The sequence below is a fragment of the Glossina fuscipes genome, unplaced genomic scaffold, assembly GCF_014805625.2.
Source record: "Glossina fuscipes isolate IAEA_lab_2018 unplaced genomic scaffold, Yale_Gfus_2 0, whole genome shotgun sequence".
NCBI classification, from domain to species: domain Eukaryota; kingdom Metazoa; phylum Arthropoda; class Insecta; order Diptera; family Glossinidae; genus Glossina; species Glossina fuscipes.
The window spans coordinates 21,496,002-21,516,065 of record NW_023998414.1 but is presented as its reverse complement, the minus strand read 5'-3'; the positions used below and the strand labels follow the sequence as shown (position 1 = coordinate 21,516,065).

Genomic DNA, 20,064 nt, shown 5'->3' with positions numbered 1-20,064 from the left:
ACTTTGTACTAGAATTTAATACACTACAGTATAGTGTATTTTGTACTAGAATTTGCAATACTACAGTATTGTTTATTCTGTACTAGAATTTACTGTACTACAGTATAGTTTACTTTGTACTAGAATATATTGTACTATACTACAGTATAGTTTACTTTGTACTAGAATTTGCTGTACTACAGTATAGTGTATTTTGTACTAGAATTTAATACTCTGCAGTATGGTGTATTTTGTACTAGAATTTAATACACTACAGTATAGTGTTTTTTGTACTAGAATTTGCAATACTACAGTACAGTGTACTTTGTACTAGAATTTGCTATACTACAGAATAGTGTATTTTGTACTAGAATTTAATACACTACAGTATAGTTTACTTTGTACTAGAATTTAATACACTACAGTATAGTGTATTTTGTACTAGAATATATTGTACTATACTACAGTATAGTTTATTTTGTACTAGAATTTGCTATACTACAGCATAGTGTATTTTGTACTAGAATTCAATACACTACAGAATAGTTTACTTTGTACTAGAATATATTGTACTATACTACAGTACAGTTTATTTTGTACTAGAATTTACTGTACTACAGTATAGTGTATTTTGTACTAGAATTTAATACACTGCAGAATGGTGTACAGTGTGCAGTGTACAGTACAGTGTATTTTGTACTAGAATTTAATACACTACAGTGTAGTGTATTTTGTACTAGAATTTAATACACTACAGTATAGTGTGTTTTGTACTAGAATTTGCTATACTACAGTATAGTGTATTTTGTACTAGAATATATTGTACCATACTACAGTATAGTGTATTTTGTACTAGAATTTAATACACTACAGTATAGCGCATTTTGTACTAGAATTTGCAATACTATAGTATACTGTATTTTGTACTAGAATTTACTATACTACAGTATAGTGTATTTTGTACTAGAATCTACTATACTACAGTATAGTGTATTTTGTACTAGAATATATTGTACTATACTAGAGTATAGTATATGTATATTGTGCTAGTATATATTGTACTATACTCACACCCATATTTGCTAACATACCAAAATGTTTTTTTTCGTTCGATAGGTACTTTTATAGAGATTCACGTGATATTGGTGAATGTAGGCGACATTTTCTAGTTTGGCCGCACTAGAGTCTCAAATTTGGACGTTTTTCCATAGCCATTTTTCGCTAACATACCACATTTCAAACATGATCAGAAATTGTTTCAATAAGCAGAATTTGAATTTGTTTAGTTTTATTTTGGAATTTATTTTTATATAGATTCATGAAATGTCCACAAAAATATATTCATTTTTTTAATATGGGAGGAGTAGGCTTTCAAATCCAACTATATCTTAATTGTAATTATTTAACAGAGCTTTGTTAAGTCGTTATCAAAATTTTCTTATTGGAAATGGTTGATGTCTTTGCTAGTTAAATTCGAATTTATCTTCACAGCCTTTGAATTTTCTCAGCCCAAAAATAATTTCAATCAGTTTGCTAAAATGCCCACAATTAAGTATAGCATCCAGTGTAGTTGTGATACCTATTGAACCCTTTGATTGACATTTGATTCTCTGAATATAGAACAATCGCCGGTTGGTTAGCGTTTCCCATTGCGCTTTGCTACGCGAGTAATGCATTTCTGTTACCCAAAAAGAATTTGTCCTGAGTTCAAAAAAGAAAAGGAGGCTATGAAAAAGAATTCAATTATTTCATATTTTATGAACCTTGATGCCTTGAAAGTGCATATGCTTTAAAATTTGTAAATATATGTACGTATATATGTTATGTATAATATTTAATAATCTTTTATGTTTAGCTTATGACGAACTTTTTTTTTGTTGTATCAAATACTTGCAAACCACTTTTTACAAGTTTTTCTTCATTTTGTGACTTACGTTTCCATCGTCGCTGCCAAAAATGCAACAAACTAAAACGATGCCAACAATGAGTTTAATGCCTTTCCAATGTAACCGCCAAAAAAGTTGCCTGACATGTATTGCAATAAACTGTAACTATTATTATGATATCTGGTGTAGGCCGCACACTGATAACTCACTCATTCGCTGCAATTTCAATGGCAAAGATTTCAACGTTATAGAAGATTTAAAGTATTCATGAATGGTAACTGGAAAAATTTACATAATCGCAGTCTATTTGAAACACTTTGGAAGCAATCACTTACAAGTCCATGCAAACGAATATCTTGCTGTCAAATAGACTCGATAAACTGACTTTGTCGTAATTTTAAAAAAGTGCAGCCACATCCATCTTAGTAACCCTTATCTACACATATCTTATTATGCCTATATATATATATATGTATCTATATATATGTATCTATGTATATATCTTTTCGGATAAACGCATCAAACTTTCCAATCGAATTTAGAAAAACAGTATTGCTTTTTAAATGGGGACGTTTGTTACGCGAATAATCCCAAAAGTACTTGGCCTGACCATATATACATTTATATATTAATGTAATAACAGTTGATGTCTGCAAAAAGATAACAGTGGTTGAAGATACTTACGTTATTGAGTATTTATTTGATAGCCATCAGTAGTGAGAGCTCTGAGTGAATTTTTAAAAGTAGAAAAAGTTGGCCATCCTTATATGATTAAAGTTATACTTTCATTAGAGAGGTGTCTAGCGAACCCAAATTAAAGCCGCCAGCTAACTTTTGCTCTAAAAGAGTCTACTGTCTAAATGATCGTCAATGGCCGATTGCATCGATAGCGTGCAAGGTAACAGATATGATGTGCATATCCTATTATGCTGTACATCCTATGTTGGATAAAAATTATGATGATGAAAAGTTGTAAGCGACATGGCTGCCAAGTTATGACACAACACAATAGCATAGTAAGGATGTTTCATCCAAGTGTTTCTAGGCAATAACGTCCAGCTTGTGTGCCGATTCATAGCCGTGAATAACCAATGAAGCAAATGAAGAGCTAATATAATGGACCGAAAGAAGAACATTATCTTTAAAAGAAGAAGCAAGGTACCATTTGTTAGCAACATTCTGGCTTCCCTTTTTTGCAATGCGAGTGAAATAATTTCTATTGAATACAAATATAATAATAATATATAATAATATAATATAATATAATAATTAACAGCGAGGATTATGCGACCATTTGAGCGATGAACTCATGGAAAATTTGTCGCATTTCACGGGCTATCGGGCAGCTTCGTACATAAAAAACGCGATAAATTGCGAAAGCGGTATACGTGGGTTCAATTTCCACTTCCGTAAATCGTACTATACTCCGCTCATGCCCCAGTTCTCCTCTCATATTTTATACTTTATGCTTTACTTATATTATTATAGTACAAAATTTTTTGTATGTTAATGATCATTATAATGCCATTATAAAAAAATTTTTCTCTTGAACTATTGTCTCCGTTTTGCACGACTGATGGGATATCTACCAGTATCTTCAACTTTAGAAAGTGGAACCCGCGAAAAGAAGACAAAATCTTTGTACTATTATCTGGTTTTAATTTTTCTTTACATATATACAATGTATATGCTTTTTTTACGCTTGCTATGATAATTTGTATTCGTTAGAAACAGTAACTGTAAAATACCATCGTTGATAAAAAGCCATTTGCTATCGTGATTTTCATTATGAATAGGGACATACTCCGCCATACTTATACGATCTGTCACTTTCACTCATTCTCATTTTCTACTACTATACAAAAGTTATGCGAAGCATAAATGAGTTTCGAAAAAACCCCTTCGTAGACATAATAAATAAATTGATAAACATCTGGTAAATATATCGTTACGAAAATCCCATGCGATTTAATAAAATGAGTTTGTAATAAAACTAATCTAGGAAATCAAATCGCAAAAATGTCGACGCATACGATGATTGGCGAGAAGATTAACAACAATATTCGCATACCATTTCATAGGTAAAAGGATCAGGATGAACATGTCACAGGAAGATTTGTTATTAGTAATTTGTAAAGTGTTTGCAAAGTTAGTCGAGTCAATTGAGTTGAGCCGTCATATTCAAGCATTCTAACTATATGTTCCTGTAAATAATTTGTAAGCAGATCTTCTAAGAATTGTAAATAAAACCTAAAACTAGCAATTTACATCGTGTGTCTGTTATGTGTGTGTCTTAAAAGACTTCATGAACGGGCCCTTTGTCAAGATAACGGAACACTGCGTCGCAACGCTAATACTGTCACAATTCAGCATTTACTCCGACCCAAGCCGAGCCAAGCCAATGTAAAGACCTTGAGAAGGGAAACAATACCATATATATAGGCACGTGTTGGAATCTCCAAGTCTTTAATGAGCTGAGCAAACACAATGAGGTGCACCTAATGGGTTAGGTAGCCATTTAAGCATTGAAGGCAAGGAAAGGACTGACTGACTAGCTAATCGGGGGGCCCGAGGGACCATGGTAAATTCGCAACTTTTCTGCGGTGTACCAAGCAATCATATTAATAGGCAAGTAAGGTCGGATTGGCATTGGAACGGTACGGTACATAGGCTGCTGGAACTAAAAATGAGTGACCTACGATTGATCACCGGCTTCGATATAGGCCACAATACTGTCAAGTTTCACTTGCAAAACATATCTGATACCAATTCATACGGATTTCGCCAAGGTACGAACGAAATGTCTCATCATATCTTAAGAATCAGATACCAAGTTTAACGCTAGACAAGGTATGGCGTTCCGCGCCAAAGAAGGCGGCAGAGTTCCTACGAATCCTCAAACTGAAGGATTAAAGGCTTGGGCGAGTACAAGAGATCTTTCAAGTCCCGAGCCGACTTGTCCACACACAATAATAATAATAATTGTTTCGATTATAAACTTGCTTCATAAATATTAATCTGCCATGTTAAAACCATAATAATTTATTTTGAATATAAATAAAGTTTCGCTTAGGTAATACAATTAAATCTTAAGAAACAATTTGTTTTCTTCTATTTGTTTTATTTATAGTAAGTTTTTTTAGTGCAATTTTGTGTAAAACAATTATAATAAAAATGATTTGAATTTTTATTTCCCTTGCAGAACGTCGATTGTGCCGATTTAGCCATAAGTATACCGAATAATCAGGGCATGGACGATGCCTTCTATCGTTTAGACTACAGTCCGCCATACGGGTTTCCTGAGCCAAATACAACAATCGCCTCAAATGAGATTGGCGATGAAATCCAATTTTCACGTGCTTTACCTGGCACTAAATATAATTTTTGGTTGTATTATACAAATTTTACGCATCATGATTGGCTGACGTGGACGGTCTCCATAACCACTGGTAAGTTTATGTATCTATCTATAATTGAAAGGTTTTTATTTATGATTTTTATATAAACTAACAAAAAACATTTTTTTTTTTGTACTTTTTTTTTTTCGATTACTGTAATTGTTGTTGTTATAACTAATTTTATTATTATGATTATTATTGTTATTGTTATTGTTATTGTCATATACATAATTTTCATGTTTATTATTCATTTGTTTGTATGCCTTAATTAAAATGTTATGCTAAATATGTGTACGCGTGTGTTCGACAGTCATAACATTCAATTAAGGACTGCATTGCTGATATATCGTGTTTGAGAGGCGCTGATAGAGAAATAATGAAATCCGTTCATTCGTAATACAAATAACTAAAGCTAAATATTCCTTTACAACAGTTAGGCCGTCAGTGACAGTTATGGGTGCATTTAATTTAAAAGCAAAGAGTGTACGAAATGGAGGCAACCAGACGAGCGTACATATGTAGTCATGACAGATCAAAAATGAAAGAAAATATTTTTGTATTCATATTATTAGTGAAAGTTTACTTAAATTGAGGTAAACGAAGGCAACGTACATCGCTCAGATTCGTTTTTTTGCTTTCACTTACACCACCTACGGGCGGTAGGATAAAAGTGCATAAATATTGTTATTCAGGTAATAAAATTTGAAAATGCGTAAAAAAGGCCCCACCATAAACAACTATAAAAAGTTAAAGTGCAAAGCACTCAGATAACTCATAAAAAACATATTAGGTTAACAGAAAAGTTCCCGGAATGGAAATTGCATTCATATTGCCAAAATGGGGCGCCCCAACTTAGTTGAATAGGAGCCACATTTAGATTTTTATACTCCCTTTCGACGAATTAGCACAAAGACAAGATAAAGTTGTCGGCTGTTGATGTCTCTCGTTTTTATATGGCTATAGCTACGACCAGAAGTAAACTCTACCGTACCTGAGATTTGAACCCGCGAATAAGTCGCCATTCTTATCTAATCGGCTACTCCTAATGTAACTTTCCAAAAGATACCCAAAATGCATAGTTTATTTTTTTGTAAAGCTTTGTAAACACAAATAAGAAGCAAAAGAGACCGTGAACGCTGAACACGATAATTGTTCCTTACAAACGTAACTTATGATCAGTTACCAATTTATTTTGAACAACACTTTTATACGTCTCGGTCTCGATAGAAGTTAAGTAAACGATTCAATTTATTCCAATGGCTATCATAGACTTTTTATACACACACTACAACACTTGTATTGAATCGATTTAAGATTGTCCGTCCATCGGTCCGCCTATATGTTTTGTCTTCTTTGGTTCAAACTTCAGGCCGCAATGCTTAAGATATTCCGATGCAATAAGGTACATGCCCAAGGACAAGTGCTATTGCAAATGGTTCGAAGCGGACCTCTTTTTCGATTACTTTCAATATGACATCCTATTTTGAAATGTCATTATATTAATAAGCGCAGAATGATGCAGCGTGTTTAATGGTGGGCCGTGTTCCACTGTAATTGTTCCATCTATTTCTCTATAATTTCCAATCGATTCGTCGAAACATCATAATCATTCAACTATCATCTAATTAGACATTTTCTTATTCTCTAAAACGTTAGCAACCGGATTTAATTTGCATTCATTGAGTAAAATTCTCAATTGCAAACCATATGAATTAATAGAAATGACTAATGTAACCAACAAACTTATTCCAACTAACTTTAATAATAGTGCTATCAAATTCCATGTCATTACCATAGGGGAAATATTGTGTGGGGTTTTATACCAACTAATTTTAATTCACTTAATTAAGTACTAGTTTTAAATAACTTAATCAACAACGCTAATTAAACGGCGACCTCTTAGTTGCTAAACCATGTGTAAAAAAAAATAAATAAAAAAAATCCCCCAAACAACTAGTTTGCGAAGTGAACTAAAGATATAACCTTAAAATCACAATGAAAAATTACTGAATGATAAGAGATTTAAAACGGTTTTTTTGCGCCCCACAACCATAACAAGCAATTAAATGGGAAAAAAGATTGAATATCTGCCAAATTCATGTCGTATACTTTTGCCGGGTATCAATTTTTTTTTTTTTTTCTATTTCTCCTACTAACAGAAAACTGACAGTTTCGGTTCCAACAATGACTATAAGTAATTAAGCATTATTTTCTTTGGTTGTATAGGAAAGCCACAAAAACAAAAAAGCAGGAAAAAAAAAATGCAACAGAAAATCGTTTAGAATATCACTTAAAAAGTTTGAAAGTTTGCTTACAAAATTTTCACAATTAAAAGCAACTCGTTTCCTAAACACAAACACACTAATAGCTTGTAATATGCTTGCTGCCATTTCTTATTTATCTAAAATAGGTAAGTGTTTAACAATATCTCGAATTGATTGCTGTTTAGTTATATACAAATGTCTTTTGCCCACACGATTCCATTAATACATAAAATGCTATGCAATTGAAACGGAAACTTTGAAAATCGCCCGTGAATGGACGAACTTTACAGTGTTTTTACTAATTTTTATTTAAAAATGATTTCATGTAATTGACGTCCTCTTTACTTACTTAAGGCTATTCAAGTAATCAGCTTGTTCTATGATTAGCCATTGCAATCGTCATCTGCCCTTGTCAGAACTTGGGATAGATCCATCTATTACAATGGTAAGTTTATATGTCCGTCTGCCTGCCATATGTCTACTCATGGCAACTGCCCTAGTCAGACGAATTCAAATGCCCACGACCGAAAGCAATTTCCTCTTAAAAGTATTTAAGAAGTTAGCAAAGAATCTCAAAGTTAGATATGCGCGTAATCAATAAAAAATTGAACATTGAATTGTATTACAGGGCATGTCTAAAGTGGTGCGGACATATGTAACAGCCGCATATGCTTAAGATAGACTCAACTTTTATTGTATCGATCATTTTCGGAATCGATCCAAGTTTATCTATCTCTTCGCCCGTCTGATATTTGACCATTTACGGTTGTGTTCAACCTAGAGATCCCAAATTTATCGAGATATTCTGATGAAATTTAACAAAGTGACCTAAGTTATGTTGGCCCAAGAACAAAAATGGTACGAATCGCACCACTTTTTTGCTTAGCACTAGTATTTGAGCTCCTTACCATATAACTGTTTATATGGAAACTGAATCTTTATATAAGAAAAAGACTTTATTTTCAATATTTCTTACGTAATATAAGATTTTGACATAAGAACTAACCTTACCGAATTTGATCCGCGTAAGTCTATTTTTTAGACCCGAACCCATACAAAAATTTGAATGATAAAATAAGAAACCTATATGCCAAAAAGGTTCAATTTTTAATAATTTATGATGAAAGTTGGTCCTTATTAAATTAACTATTGGGAATTTAGATCACATAGATTCGTTTTTTAGACCACACCTTATGTAGGAACTCTCATTAATTTATTTTCACGGAAGTACAACTGGAAAATTATAAAATCTTTGACAAGTAATATATATATATATATATAATTGCACTTCAATATATGAAAATACATGTTTATTATTGGAAAGTCAAAAATTTTCATTCTTGAAATCTACAAACTACTTCGATAATCTTTTAGGGATTCTTGGCGGAAAGAGAGTAGTTTAATAAACCGATAAAAATGATATAGTTGGGCATGACCGTCTGTTACATATCCTAGACTACTTTGCCTAACACAGTCATTTACCCATTCTCTTAAGAATTCCCCAAAAATGATACATTATTTTTATGTAAATGGATAATTTTCATGAAAGTTCTCAAAACATCAACTAACGTAGTCTAAATTATATATATATATATACATATATATGTATATTCATTTTAGCCTTATATAAAAATTTGTATAATTTAAAAAATTATCTTCTTTTTTTTTTAGCGCCCGATCCCCCTTCGAATTTATCAGTTCAAGTGCGGAGCAGTAAAAACGCCATAATCTCATGGTCCCCACCGACTCAAGGCAATTATACGGCATTTAAAATTAAAGTATTGGGTTTATCCGAAGCGACCAGTTCGTACAATCGTACGTTTTTAGTAAACGATAGTACATTCCAGCATAGTGCAAAAGAGTTAACGCCAGGTGCAACATATCAAGTTCAAGCATATACGATATACGATGGCAAAGAATCAGTTGCTTATACGAGCCGTAACTTTACTACAAGTAAGTCACGCAAGGATACAAAAATACGATATAATAATAAATGTTTTTATTAATATTGTTTTATTGTTGTTTTTATTATTGACATAATTGATAATTATTTTCTTACTAATTTTTATTTCACAATTGTGTGCGTCATGGGTACCTTCCCTTTTTGTTTTTTGTTTTTTTTTTCTTTCTGTTGGTTATAATATAATTGTGGTTAATAATAAAACTAAACTTTGATTCTTATTCACTCCGTCTAATTTATCAAATTTTATACGCTTTACTAAAACATTGAAATGAAAATGCAATTGGATTTTTTAAGTAAGGAGGACACGCCCTAAAGATTTGCTGGATATAAAAATATTAAGAGGTAAAGGTTTTCCCAAAAGCAAAAAAATAAAAAAAATAAAAAATAAATAAATAAATTAATTAATAAAATAAATAACAATTACAAATTAATGAATAATATAATTAATATTAATCCTAATCAAAATAATAATATTTATTTTTGTATATTTATTTTCTTATTCTTAAAAACAAAAAAAAAAACAAAAAAACATTTTTTTTCTCTATATTTTGTGTACATATTGTGTAGACGGTGAATGGTTAAAATATTATGCACTTGATATTTATTACATTATATTATATTATTTTAATAAAAACAATTTTTATATAAAAATATTATAAAATATTTGTTTAAAAAAAAAAAAAAAATACCAAAACACCGATCGGCAATTCAACTCGAAACTCTCACTCTTACTCCTCAATGCGAGCGTTTCTTCATCGAACAATCGATTCCTTATAATTAACTTAACCAGAGAAACCAATTCAAACAGTAAGAGAGAGTCTGAAAGCAGTAGCTTCTAAGGGTAACCAATAGGCTTTATCGCATTTGAGATTTAAACCACGGCAACGTGGTGGTAACAATATTGTTTACAATCATGAATTATATAAATGTCATGTTCAAGAAAATTCTGTTCTCACTTAGTGATCTCATCTCACCACTTATCACTCACCTTACATGTCCGCCCATAAAATTCCCAAAATCAAAAATATTAAAACACAAAAGTGAAACTTCTTCCCAAGTTTCCTTAGTTTGTCCGCAAGCCAAGTAAAAAATTTGACTGAATGGACTAATAATAGCGGGAAAATTAAATTCGTTTCGGAAATTACCGACAAGTAACGCCTTATCGATGATTGCTAATAAAGTAAGATTAAGATTTTGGTGACGATAGCTACACCAAGTGATTGACGATTGAATATAATTATCTTAATTGTTTGACCTCTGTAAGTACTTTCTAACATTACAATTCTATAATGCTATATATCACTGGCATGTCTAAATCCTACTAATCATCTGCATTTAGATTCTAAACAACTTTAAAAAGCGAGAATAAATGATGTCGTAAAAAAATGTAATTCAGATAGGAAGGGCAGATTTATGAATAAAAATTATTAATTTATACGATTCTATGGATTTATAAAGTCAACGGTATAGAATTAGTCACGCAATAGCTAGGATATTGGATAAATAGCCTTCAGGACTTTTGCTGGGATCACCATTATGTTTTCTTGAAATATTCTTTGATGGTTTTGAGTAAAGGCGGCTTGTGATACAACGATCGCTTTTCTTCTTTAAATTATAAGTGATTGTGCGCTTGTTGGCGCAAAGCTTAGATTTCATAAAAACCCAACGGCTAAAGTCAAATGTCATTCAATCGCATGATCTGGGCAGCCAATCCTTTGTTTTTTGTGACTAGATCGGACATTTTCTCTAAAGCTTGCGACCACTCATTAATCGTTAATGCAAAGTTTGATCTAACGCATTCAAAGTTTCAACCTGAACATATCAACTTGATAGATGCGCTTTTCATCTACGAACCCGTAAAATGCCGCTGATGTTTCTTAATTTAATCACACAAACTGTTAACACATACTACTCAAGGTTGATTGTTTTTACCTTTGAAACTAATTAATGAAAATTATTTCAAGCGGATTGCAACAAAAGTGATACCGTGACCTTACTAGCAAATGGATCATTCCCCGTCAAGAGGGTTGATTTTCTCATTTCGATCTATTATTTTAACTATTCCCATGTTTGTTATGAAGCGCCGCAAAAATTCGACATCATTGCCGGGAAAGAACATTGCTGAACATTCGGCTGAAACGTTCTTACGACCCCGTCTCATTTCATCCCATCGTGGCACCCGCATCGCCTGCAACCTTTTCCTACCGTGGTTTTTACTCAACATATTACGTACAGCAGTTTTCGATACGCAAATCATATCTGTCAGCGTTTCGTTTTGAAATCACATCTTGTCCACATCCATGCCTTGCAATTTAGGTACAAAATACGTGATTATCACGTCGCAAAAACCATTCATTAATTATTACTGCCTGATCAGCTACATTTTCGAAAGGAAACGGTCCGATGATTCGTCCAGTCCAAAATCCGTATCGAAAAGTGATGCATTGCGGATGCATACGTTGTCACCTAAATGAGGCAATTTTCTCGATTAAGCCGTCAAAGTGAAAACGAACCTCGTCGCTGAAGATGACGAGAATTGCGGATTGTGACTGCCAAACTTTCGTAATTTTTACAATGCTTATGTTGTTCTTTTATATAACTCCTAATGTTCAATACACTTGAACTATTAGCTGTCAAGCAGTCTCCTTTTTTGTTAGGAATGCTTTACCGCACAAGTGGGATACAATTCAAATTTTGCGTGAATTTTAGGACACCCTTAGTCTTGCGGACGCTTCATCACAAAATATTATCATTTACAGGTCGTTTTTCAATAACGGTACCATTTATCGAATCTCATTTTCAATAGATCGGATTTTTCCACGCCATTGTAACTATTAATCGGAGACGAATAATTGGCGTATGTTGCTGAAACGCGAACTATTTCAAAAACAAATAACAAAGTTAGCAAACTTAAGCATAACAAGAGAACCGAATTAAAACATTATGGCTTGACTTTAAGAGAAACGAATGAAAATGGACTTTTGCTATGGACGGAGCTTACATTAAATTTTGTGCAAGGTAGAGCTGGGTCGAAATTTTTAGAACAGCTAGCGATTTTTATTATTAAACTATAAAAGCGAGGAAATGCTTTCCTAAAAGTGAGAATTCGGTACTCTTTAGTTGCATTGCCTTAATGACAGACCTTTTATGGCAACAAATTTGCATGCCTATTAAAGGGAGACAGAAGCGAACTGTTTGCAATATCCACGAACACGGGTGCGCATGACCTTTCAAAAGATGAAGGTTAAGCCTCACCATTCATGTCTACGTGTCCATCCAGCACTCGGGGACTAATCAACATCGAGATGTTGAATTCGCGTTTTGCCCCTACGGCTTTCAAACCCCCGAGGGCGGAAACCCTCGCGGTAGTATATCCACGTTAAAGCCATAAAGGTATCTGTTTGCAATATCAAGAATTATGTAACTATATAATTTCGATTGGTGATATTGGCGCCTACACCCTTTCTCCGCTTTGATCTGAAACTTCTAAACATTTATATATTAATGCAAAGCTTATCACATTCGAAACATTAGATATTGAATTGGTTGACATTTTCATTACTCTGTATTGCACTGCGAAAAGTCCGAAGTTATTTGAAAAAGTCTTCTGAATACCTTAACCTTAATATCCTGCATATGAAATACGATATGAGTAATTAACGAAAAAAAAAGGAAAAAAAAAAATTATTAATTTTTCTCTCATACATTATGCATTCTTTTTATTTATGTAATTGATATCCACTGTCCATTCGGCAATGTCTAGGCAGAGTGATTAGTAGGTTATCAAATGAATTAATGTCAAAAATCAGATCAGATTCAGTTTTACTAGAAAAATTTTCAATTTTTTTTTTTTTTTTTTGCCACCAATGATGATGAAATATGGGTTGCGCTAGCTTTGTCAATCCTTTGACACCAGCGCAAGGGATTTTTTTATAGAATTATATTTAATTATATTCAATTTTTCACAGTATAAACATCAGATAGCGGTCTCTTTGTTCTTTGAGAAATTTATCAATAAACTGGCAGATGGATGGATAGATATGACGAAATCGTGCATATATACTCATCGTGGAAAGTCTCTCATTACTTAGTGTCAAAAACTAAACTAACACAAGCATTAAATATATTGGTGATAAGAATAATTTATTTAAGCATCCGTCATACCTGATATACCTAAAATTTAAAGAATGTATCTTTATTCGTATGCTTCACAAATAACAGAGAATGCTTACATATATTTCTACATAGAACGCATGCGTTTACTTTAATCACTTATTCATAAAAACAATGTTACATAAAATTCTACAAAGATTTTCAACAATTTTTACCAAAAATCATTCAACTCCTTTTTTTTCCCAAAAAATTTCTTCTCTTTTTTTTATCCACACAATATTTTGTGTATGCTCGGCTTCATCGTATCATTTCGCTCTTATTCTCCTTTGTCTCATCATTCGTACTACCATGGTTATGTTTATGTAAAACGTATATTGTGCGGCGTCTGCAACAGAACCTAATACGCCGGGTAAATTTATCGTTTGGTTTCGTAATGAAACAACGCTACTTGTCTTATGGCAGCCACCTTATCCAGCTGGCATATATACGCATTACAAAGTGTCTATAGAACCACCTGATGCCCTAGAAAGTGTTTTGTATGTCGAGAAGGAAGGTGAACCACCCGGTCCAGCTCAGGCAGCCTTTAAAGGCCTGGTACCCGGTCGTGCCTATAATATTTCAGTTCAAACTATGTCAGAAGATGAAATTTCCTTACCAACAACAGCTCAATATCGTACCGTGCCCTTGCGACCGTTGAACGTAACCTTTGATAAAGACTTTATTACGTCGAATTCATTTCGTGTGCTATGGGAAGCACCAAAAGGCGTTTCTGAATTTGATAAATATCAAGTTTCCTTTGCTGCCTCGAGACGTCAATCGAATGTACCTAGAACTGATGATACCACTGCTTATTTTGATTTTCGCGATATACCTGAACCGGGCAAAACGTTTAATGTCATAGTGAAGACGGTCTCAGGTAAAGTGACTTCTTGGCCCGCTACAGGTGATGTTACGTTAAGACCTTTGCCAGTGCGTAATCTTCGCTCATTTAACGACGATAAGACAAGTAGTATGATTATTGCTTGGGAACCGGATCCGGCTAGCGCCCAAGATGAATATCGTATCGTTTATCATGAATTGGAAACTTTCAATGGCGACACAAGCACTCTATCGACCGAAAGAACACGCTTTAGTCTGGAAAGTCTATTGCCTGGAAGAAATTATTCAGTTTCCGTGCAAGCGCTCTCGAAGAAAATGGAATCCAATGAAACGACAATATTTGTAGTAACACGTCCATCCTCGCCTATTATAGAAGATTTGAAGAGCATAAAAATGGGTTTAAACATTAGCTGGAAAAGTGACGTAAACTCTAAACAGGAACAATATGAAGTATTATACTCCCGCAACGGTACTTCAGAAGTGCGCACAGTGTTTACTAAAGAATCAAGACTTGTTATTAAAAATCTCTATCCCGGCGCGGGCTATGAAGTAAAAGTTTTCGCTGTAAGCCACGGCCTGAGAAGTGAACCTCATGCTTATTTTCAAGCAGTTTGTAAGTTCGATATTCTCTTTTACATAAAACCATTTTAATGATTTTGAGATTTTTTTTAGATCCAACTCCTCCCAGAAATCTGACAATTGAGACGGTGCGAAGTAATTCAGTTTTAGCACATTGGCTCCCGCCAGAAAATAGCAATTTTACCGAATACATAATACGTTATCGTACCGGAAGTGAACAGCAATGGATTCGTTTACCTAGCGTACGCACAACGGAAGCGGAAATTACAGATATGACGAAAGGTGAGAAGTATACGATACAAGTGAACACTGTTAGTTTTGGCGTGGAAAGTCCCTCACCCCAAGAAGTAAATACCACTGTACCGCCAAACCCAGTTTCAAATATTATACCTTTGGTGGATTCACGTAATATTACCCTTGAGTGGCCTAAGCCTGAAGGTCGTGTTGAGGCATATATTTTGAATTGGTGGCCTACGGACAGTCCAGCAAAAACACAAACCAAAAATGTCTCGGAAAATAAGTCAAGTAAGTCTTATATCACAAGTCCGATAAACACAATACTTATGCAATTTTTTTCCCTACAGCTGATGATATTTCCACTGTGCGAGTACTAATTGGAGAATTAATGCCTGGTGTGCAATATAAATTTGATATTCAGACTACTTCATATGGCATATATTCGGGAACGACTCATCTTTCCACACGAACTATGCCTCTTATACAATCTGAAGTTGTTGTTGTCAACGATAAACAAGAGGACGAACGAGATACGATTACATTGTCGTATACGCCCACACCACAGTCATCGTCGAAATTTGACATTTACCGCTTCTCTCTAGGTGATCCTGAAATCAAGGATAAAGAAAAACTAGCCAACGATACTGACCGTAAAGTAACGTTTACTGGTTTAGTGCCAGGCCGTTTATACAACATCACTGTATGGACAGTAAGTGGAGGTGTGTCCAGTTTACCTATACAGAGACAAGATCGCTTATTCCCAGAACCGATAACGCAATTGCACGCCACCAACATTAGCGACACAGAAATATCTTTAAGGTGGGATATACCAAAAGGAGAATTCAACGATTTCGATGTTCAATATCTCACCGCCGATAATATTTTAGCTCAGAATATAACCAATAGAAACGAAATAACTATAACGGATTTAAAACCACATAGGAATTATACATTTACTGTAGTAGTGAGATCTGGCACAGAATCATCAGTATTGCGTAGCAGTTCACCGCTGTCTGCTAGTTTCAGTACTAATGAAGCAGTGCCAGGTAAAGTTGAAAGATTTCATCCGATAAATGTGGAGCCGAGTGAAATACTGTTCGAATGGCTTTTGCCGCAAAGTGAAGCTAATGGTATAATACGTCAATTTTCCATTACATACGTAAACATAAATAACGGCAGCGAAAGGCGAACAGTAGATTTTGATTCATCTGAAACCACAGGATCGATAAAGAGTTTAAAGCCCGGCGAAACATATGTATTTAAAATTCAAGCAAAGACATCCATTGGCTACGGCCCTGAGAGAGAATTTAAACAAACAATGCCAATATTGGCGCCCCCTAGACCGGCAACCCAAGTGGTACCCACCGAAGTTTACCGCAGCTCATCGACAATACAAATACGTTTCCGTAAGAATTATTTTTCCGATCAAAACGGTCCAGTAAGTTCTAGACGACGAACATGAAGAAAAAATACCATAGAATTGTTGTTTGTTTTTTTTTTTTTTTTTTACTTTGCATTACAGGTGCGTTGGTATACGATAATTGTCGCCGAAGACGATACCAAGAACGCCTCAGGTTTAGAAATGCCAAGTTGGCATGACGTTCAATCATATAGCGTATGGCTACCATATCAAGCTGTCGATCCGTATTATCCATTTGAAAATCGCTCAGTTGAAGACTTTACTATCGGTACAGATAATTGTGAAAATCGGAAAATTGGTTATTGCAATGGCCCTCTAAAATCGGGCACCACCTATCGCGTAAAGGTGCGCGCATTTACAGCGCCCGATAAATTCACCGACACCGCCTATAGTTTTGCAATACAAACAGGTAAGAATATTGAACATAATAAGCGGGGGTCTTATAAAATTTGGGCTTACGGGTTTCATAGGTAAATTGACAACTTTTTCAAAAAATTATTTTATATGTCTGGGTATATTGACAACTTTTTCAAAAAATTACTTTATATGTCTTGCCCTTAAAAACAAAAATCTAAGATCTCCTAACTTCAAACGGTAAGTGTGAACGAAAAACTACTACAACTAAGGGGAGAATTTTCTTTCAACATTTTCAATTGTTCATTTTTTTTTCTTTTTCTTAATTCGAACTCCTTTTTCCAATTCATTTTCGAAATAGATCAAGATAATACTTCGCTTATTGTGGCCGTCACCGTTCCTTTAACTATTATTCTGATCCTGCTGGTAACGCTGGTCTTTTATAAACGGCGTCGTAATAACTGCCGTAAAACGACTAAGGATTCAAGAGCTAATGACAATATGTCACTGCCGGATAGCGTAATCGAACAAAATCGTCCTATATTAATAAAAAATTTCGCGGAACATTATCGCATGATGTCGGCCGATTCAGATTTTCGCTTTAGCGAGGAATTCGATGAATTAAAACATGTCGGTCGGGATTTGCCTTGCACTTTTGCTGATTTGCCATGCAATCGTCCAAAGAACCGTTTCACCAATATTTTGCCATACGATCATTCGCGTTTCAAATTGCAGCCGGTCGACGACGATGAGGGCTCAGATTACATTAATGCCAATTACGTGCCGGGCCATAATTCGCCGCGTGAATTCATAGTTACTCAGGGTCCCTTACATTCGACGCGTGATGACTTTTGGCGTATGTGCTGGGAAAGTAATTCTAGAGCCATTGTCATGTTAACCCGCTGCTTTGAGAAAGGTCGTGAGAAATGTGATCAATACTGGCCTAACGACACGGTTCCAGTCTTTTACGGCGACATTAAAGTACAGATATTAAATGCAAGCCATTATCCTGATTGGATAATGACTGAATTTATGGTGTGCAGAGTAAGTTTTAAATTACCAAAAAAATACCTCTTGCTTGTATTATTTGTACATAACTAATGCAATAAAATTTTAGGGTAGTGAGCAAAGAATAGTAAGACACTTTCATTTCACAACTTGGCCCGATTTCGGTGTCCCAAATCCACCGCAAACTCTAGTACGCTTCGTGAGAGCATTTCGTGATCGCATCGGCACAGATCAAAGGCCTATTGTAGTACATTGTAGTGCTGGAGTCGGTCGTTCGGGCACTTTTATTACATTAGATCGTATATTGCAACAGATTAATACCTCAGATTATGTAGATATATTTGGCATTGTCTTTGCCATGAGAAAAGGTACGCAAATATATATATTTAAACGCTTTATTTAACAAGTCTTAACTTTTAACACTTTCAGAACGCATATGGATGGTTCAAACTGAACAACAATATATATGTATACATCAGTGTTTATTGGCTGTGTTAGAGGGTAAAGAAAATATTGTAGGTCCTCCCCGAGAAATTCATGACAATGAGGGTTATGAAGGTAAATTTTAAATATCTATGCATATATTTTTTGTTTTTTTTTTTTGGCGGGGGGGAGGGAGGGGGATTTATTTAGATTACTCTAAACATGATGTGAAAAATATGCAAATATTAATATTATCCTTTATAAATATGCTTGGCATATCCATACTTCCAATTAAAATTCCGAGGTTTGATTGCATTGTTCTAATAGATTTGTAATTTTTCAGTGAAAACTCAATTACGCTTGGATGAAAATATTTGGATGTGGTAGATGCCAATGCTGTAGTGAAATTCGTAAGACCGTTAGACGTTAAAAAATTAATCGAAATAGAGAATATTAAAAATTAAAACATAAACAGACAAGAGCTTTGAAATGAATCTTTTTTTATTATCAATCAAATAAAGGAGAGGTTTCTTTCGTTTTTCATTAACTGAGAATTTGTCAACTGGATAGTCAATATTCAAACTAAATTTCAGATCAGTGATGATTGCCATAAGTTATCGATGCAAATACATTGATGCTTTTCAATCCACATTCGGCTCTATATTTCTCCGTTTGGAATTCCATGTATTCCAACAATAAATGGAGAAGGGGAAGGAAGTTCTACTAACTGCATGCAGCTTTTTAACAGTAATAAAACTAACCGTTTTAGATGTGGTTTACAATATGAATTTTAAAATGAAATTTGAGAGAAACTGAGTTTTTAAGCAACATAAATAAGAACGTTACAGTTGTGCAACGTCGGCCATTAGACACCCTAATCATTTCGCTTAATTAATAATACACCAAATATTATGCATTATTTTTCTTTAAATGCATAATTTTCATGAAAGCCCTCATATTGGAGGATACTCAGCCGCCAATGTTGTCTAAATTTAGCAAATTTAATTCATATCTTGAAGATTTTATAATTTCCAAGTGGCTTCCGTCATAACAAACCACAAATTATTCTTTTTGTCGCCCCAGATAGGTTTGCTTTCAAAAGCACCCCTTTATATAGCTCGGCCTAAAAAATAGATTTATATGATCCAAATTTCCTATGGTTGATTTACTAAGGATAAATCTTCATCAGTCAAAATTGGACCTTTTTATCGTATGAACTCTTATTTTTCACTAGAATCTTTATATTGATTAGGATCCAATAAACAGATTTACGTGGTTCTAATTCGGTAACTTTAATCTTCATGTTAAAGTACTAATATAAAGGAATTTTCAACAAGAATTATTGGAAATTAGGTCCTTTGACCATATAAAGATTCAATTTTCGTAGGAAAGGTTTTATATAGCAAGGGGTTCAAAAAGTTGCCTCATCCGATATTAAGTTTCCACATCGATTGAGAATAACGAAATAATATTACTAAGCGATTTTTGTCCCGAAATTCTAAAAATTATTATATATTCTCCTTTAAGGACTTCTCAAGGTAAGGCTTGATATGGGAAGTGG

At 34.0% G+C, this 20,064-nt stretch overlaps 1 protein-coding gene across 3 annotated transcripts in view; it reads left to right on the top strand.

Moving 5' to 3' along the window:
- The window catches only part of LOC119640734 (tyrosine-protein phosphatase 10D), a 131,219-nt gene that overhangs the window by 105,552 nt on the left and 5,603 nt on the right, over nucleotides 1-20,064 (top strand). For 2 of the 3 annotated variants that reach the window (XM_038038951.1, XM_038038942.1), the window contains exons 2-12: nucleotides 5,068-5,314; nucleotides 9,199-9,480; nucleotides 9,785-9,832; nucleotides 13,998-15,095; nucleotides 15,155-15,586; nucleotides 15,646-16,736; nucleotides 16,821-17,127; nucleotides 17,295-17,312; nucleotides 17,434-18,116; nucleotides 18,190-18,448; nucleotides 18,510-18,638. In XM_038038951.1, coding sequence (XP_037894879.1) covers nucleotides 5,068-5,314; nucleotides 9,199-9,480; nucleotides 9,785-9,832; nucleotides 13,998-15,095; nucleotides 15,155-15,586; nucleotides 15,646-16,736; nucleotides 16,821-17,127; nucleotides 17,295-17,312; nucleotides 17,434-18,116; nucleotides 18,190-18,448; nucleotides 18,510-18,638 — 4,594 coding nt within the window. The remainder of the gene's footprint in view (nucleotides 1-5,067; nucleotides 5,315-9,198; nucleotides 9,481-9,784; nucleotides 9,833-13,997; nucleotides 15,096-15,154; nucleotides 15,587-15,645; nucleotides 16,737-16,820; nucleotides 17,128-17,294; nucleotides 17,313-17,433; nucleotides 18,117-18,189; nucleotides 18,449-18,509; nucleotides 18,639-20,064) is intronic. The other variant, XM_038038958.1, reaches the window with a different exon arrangement.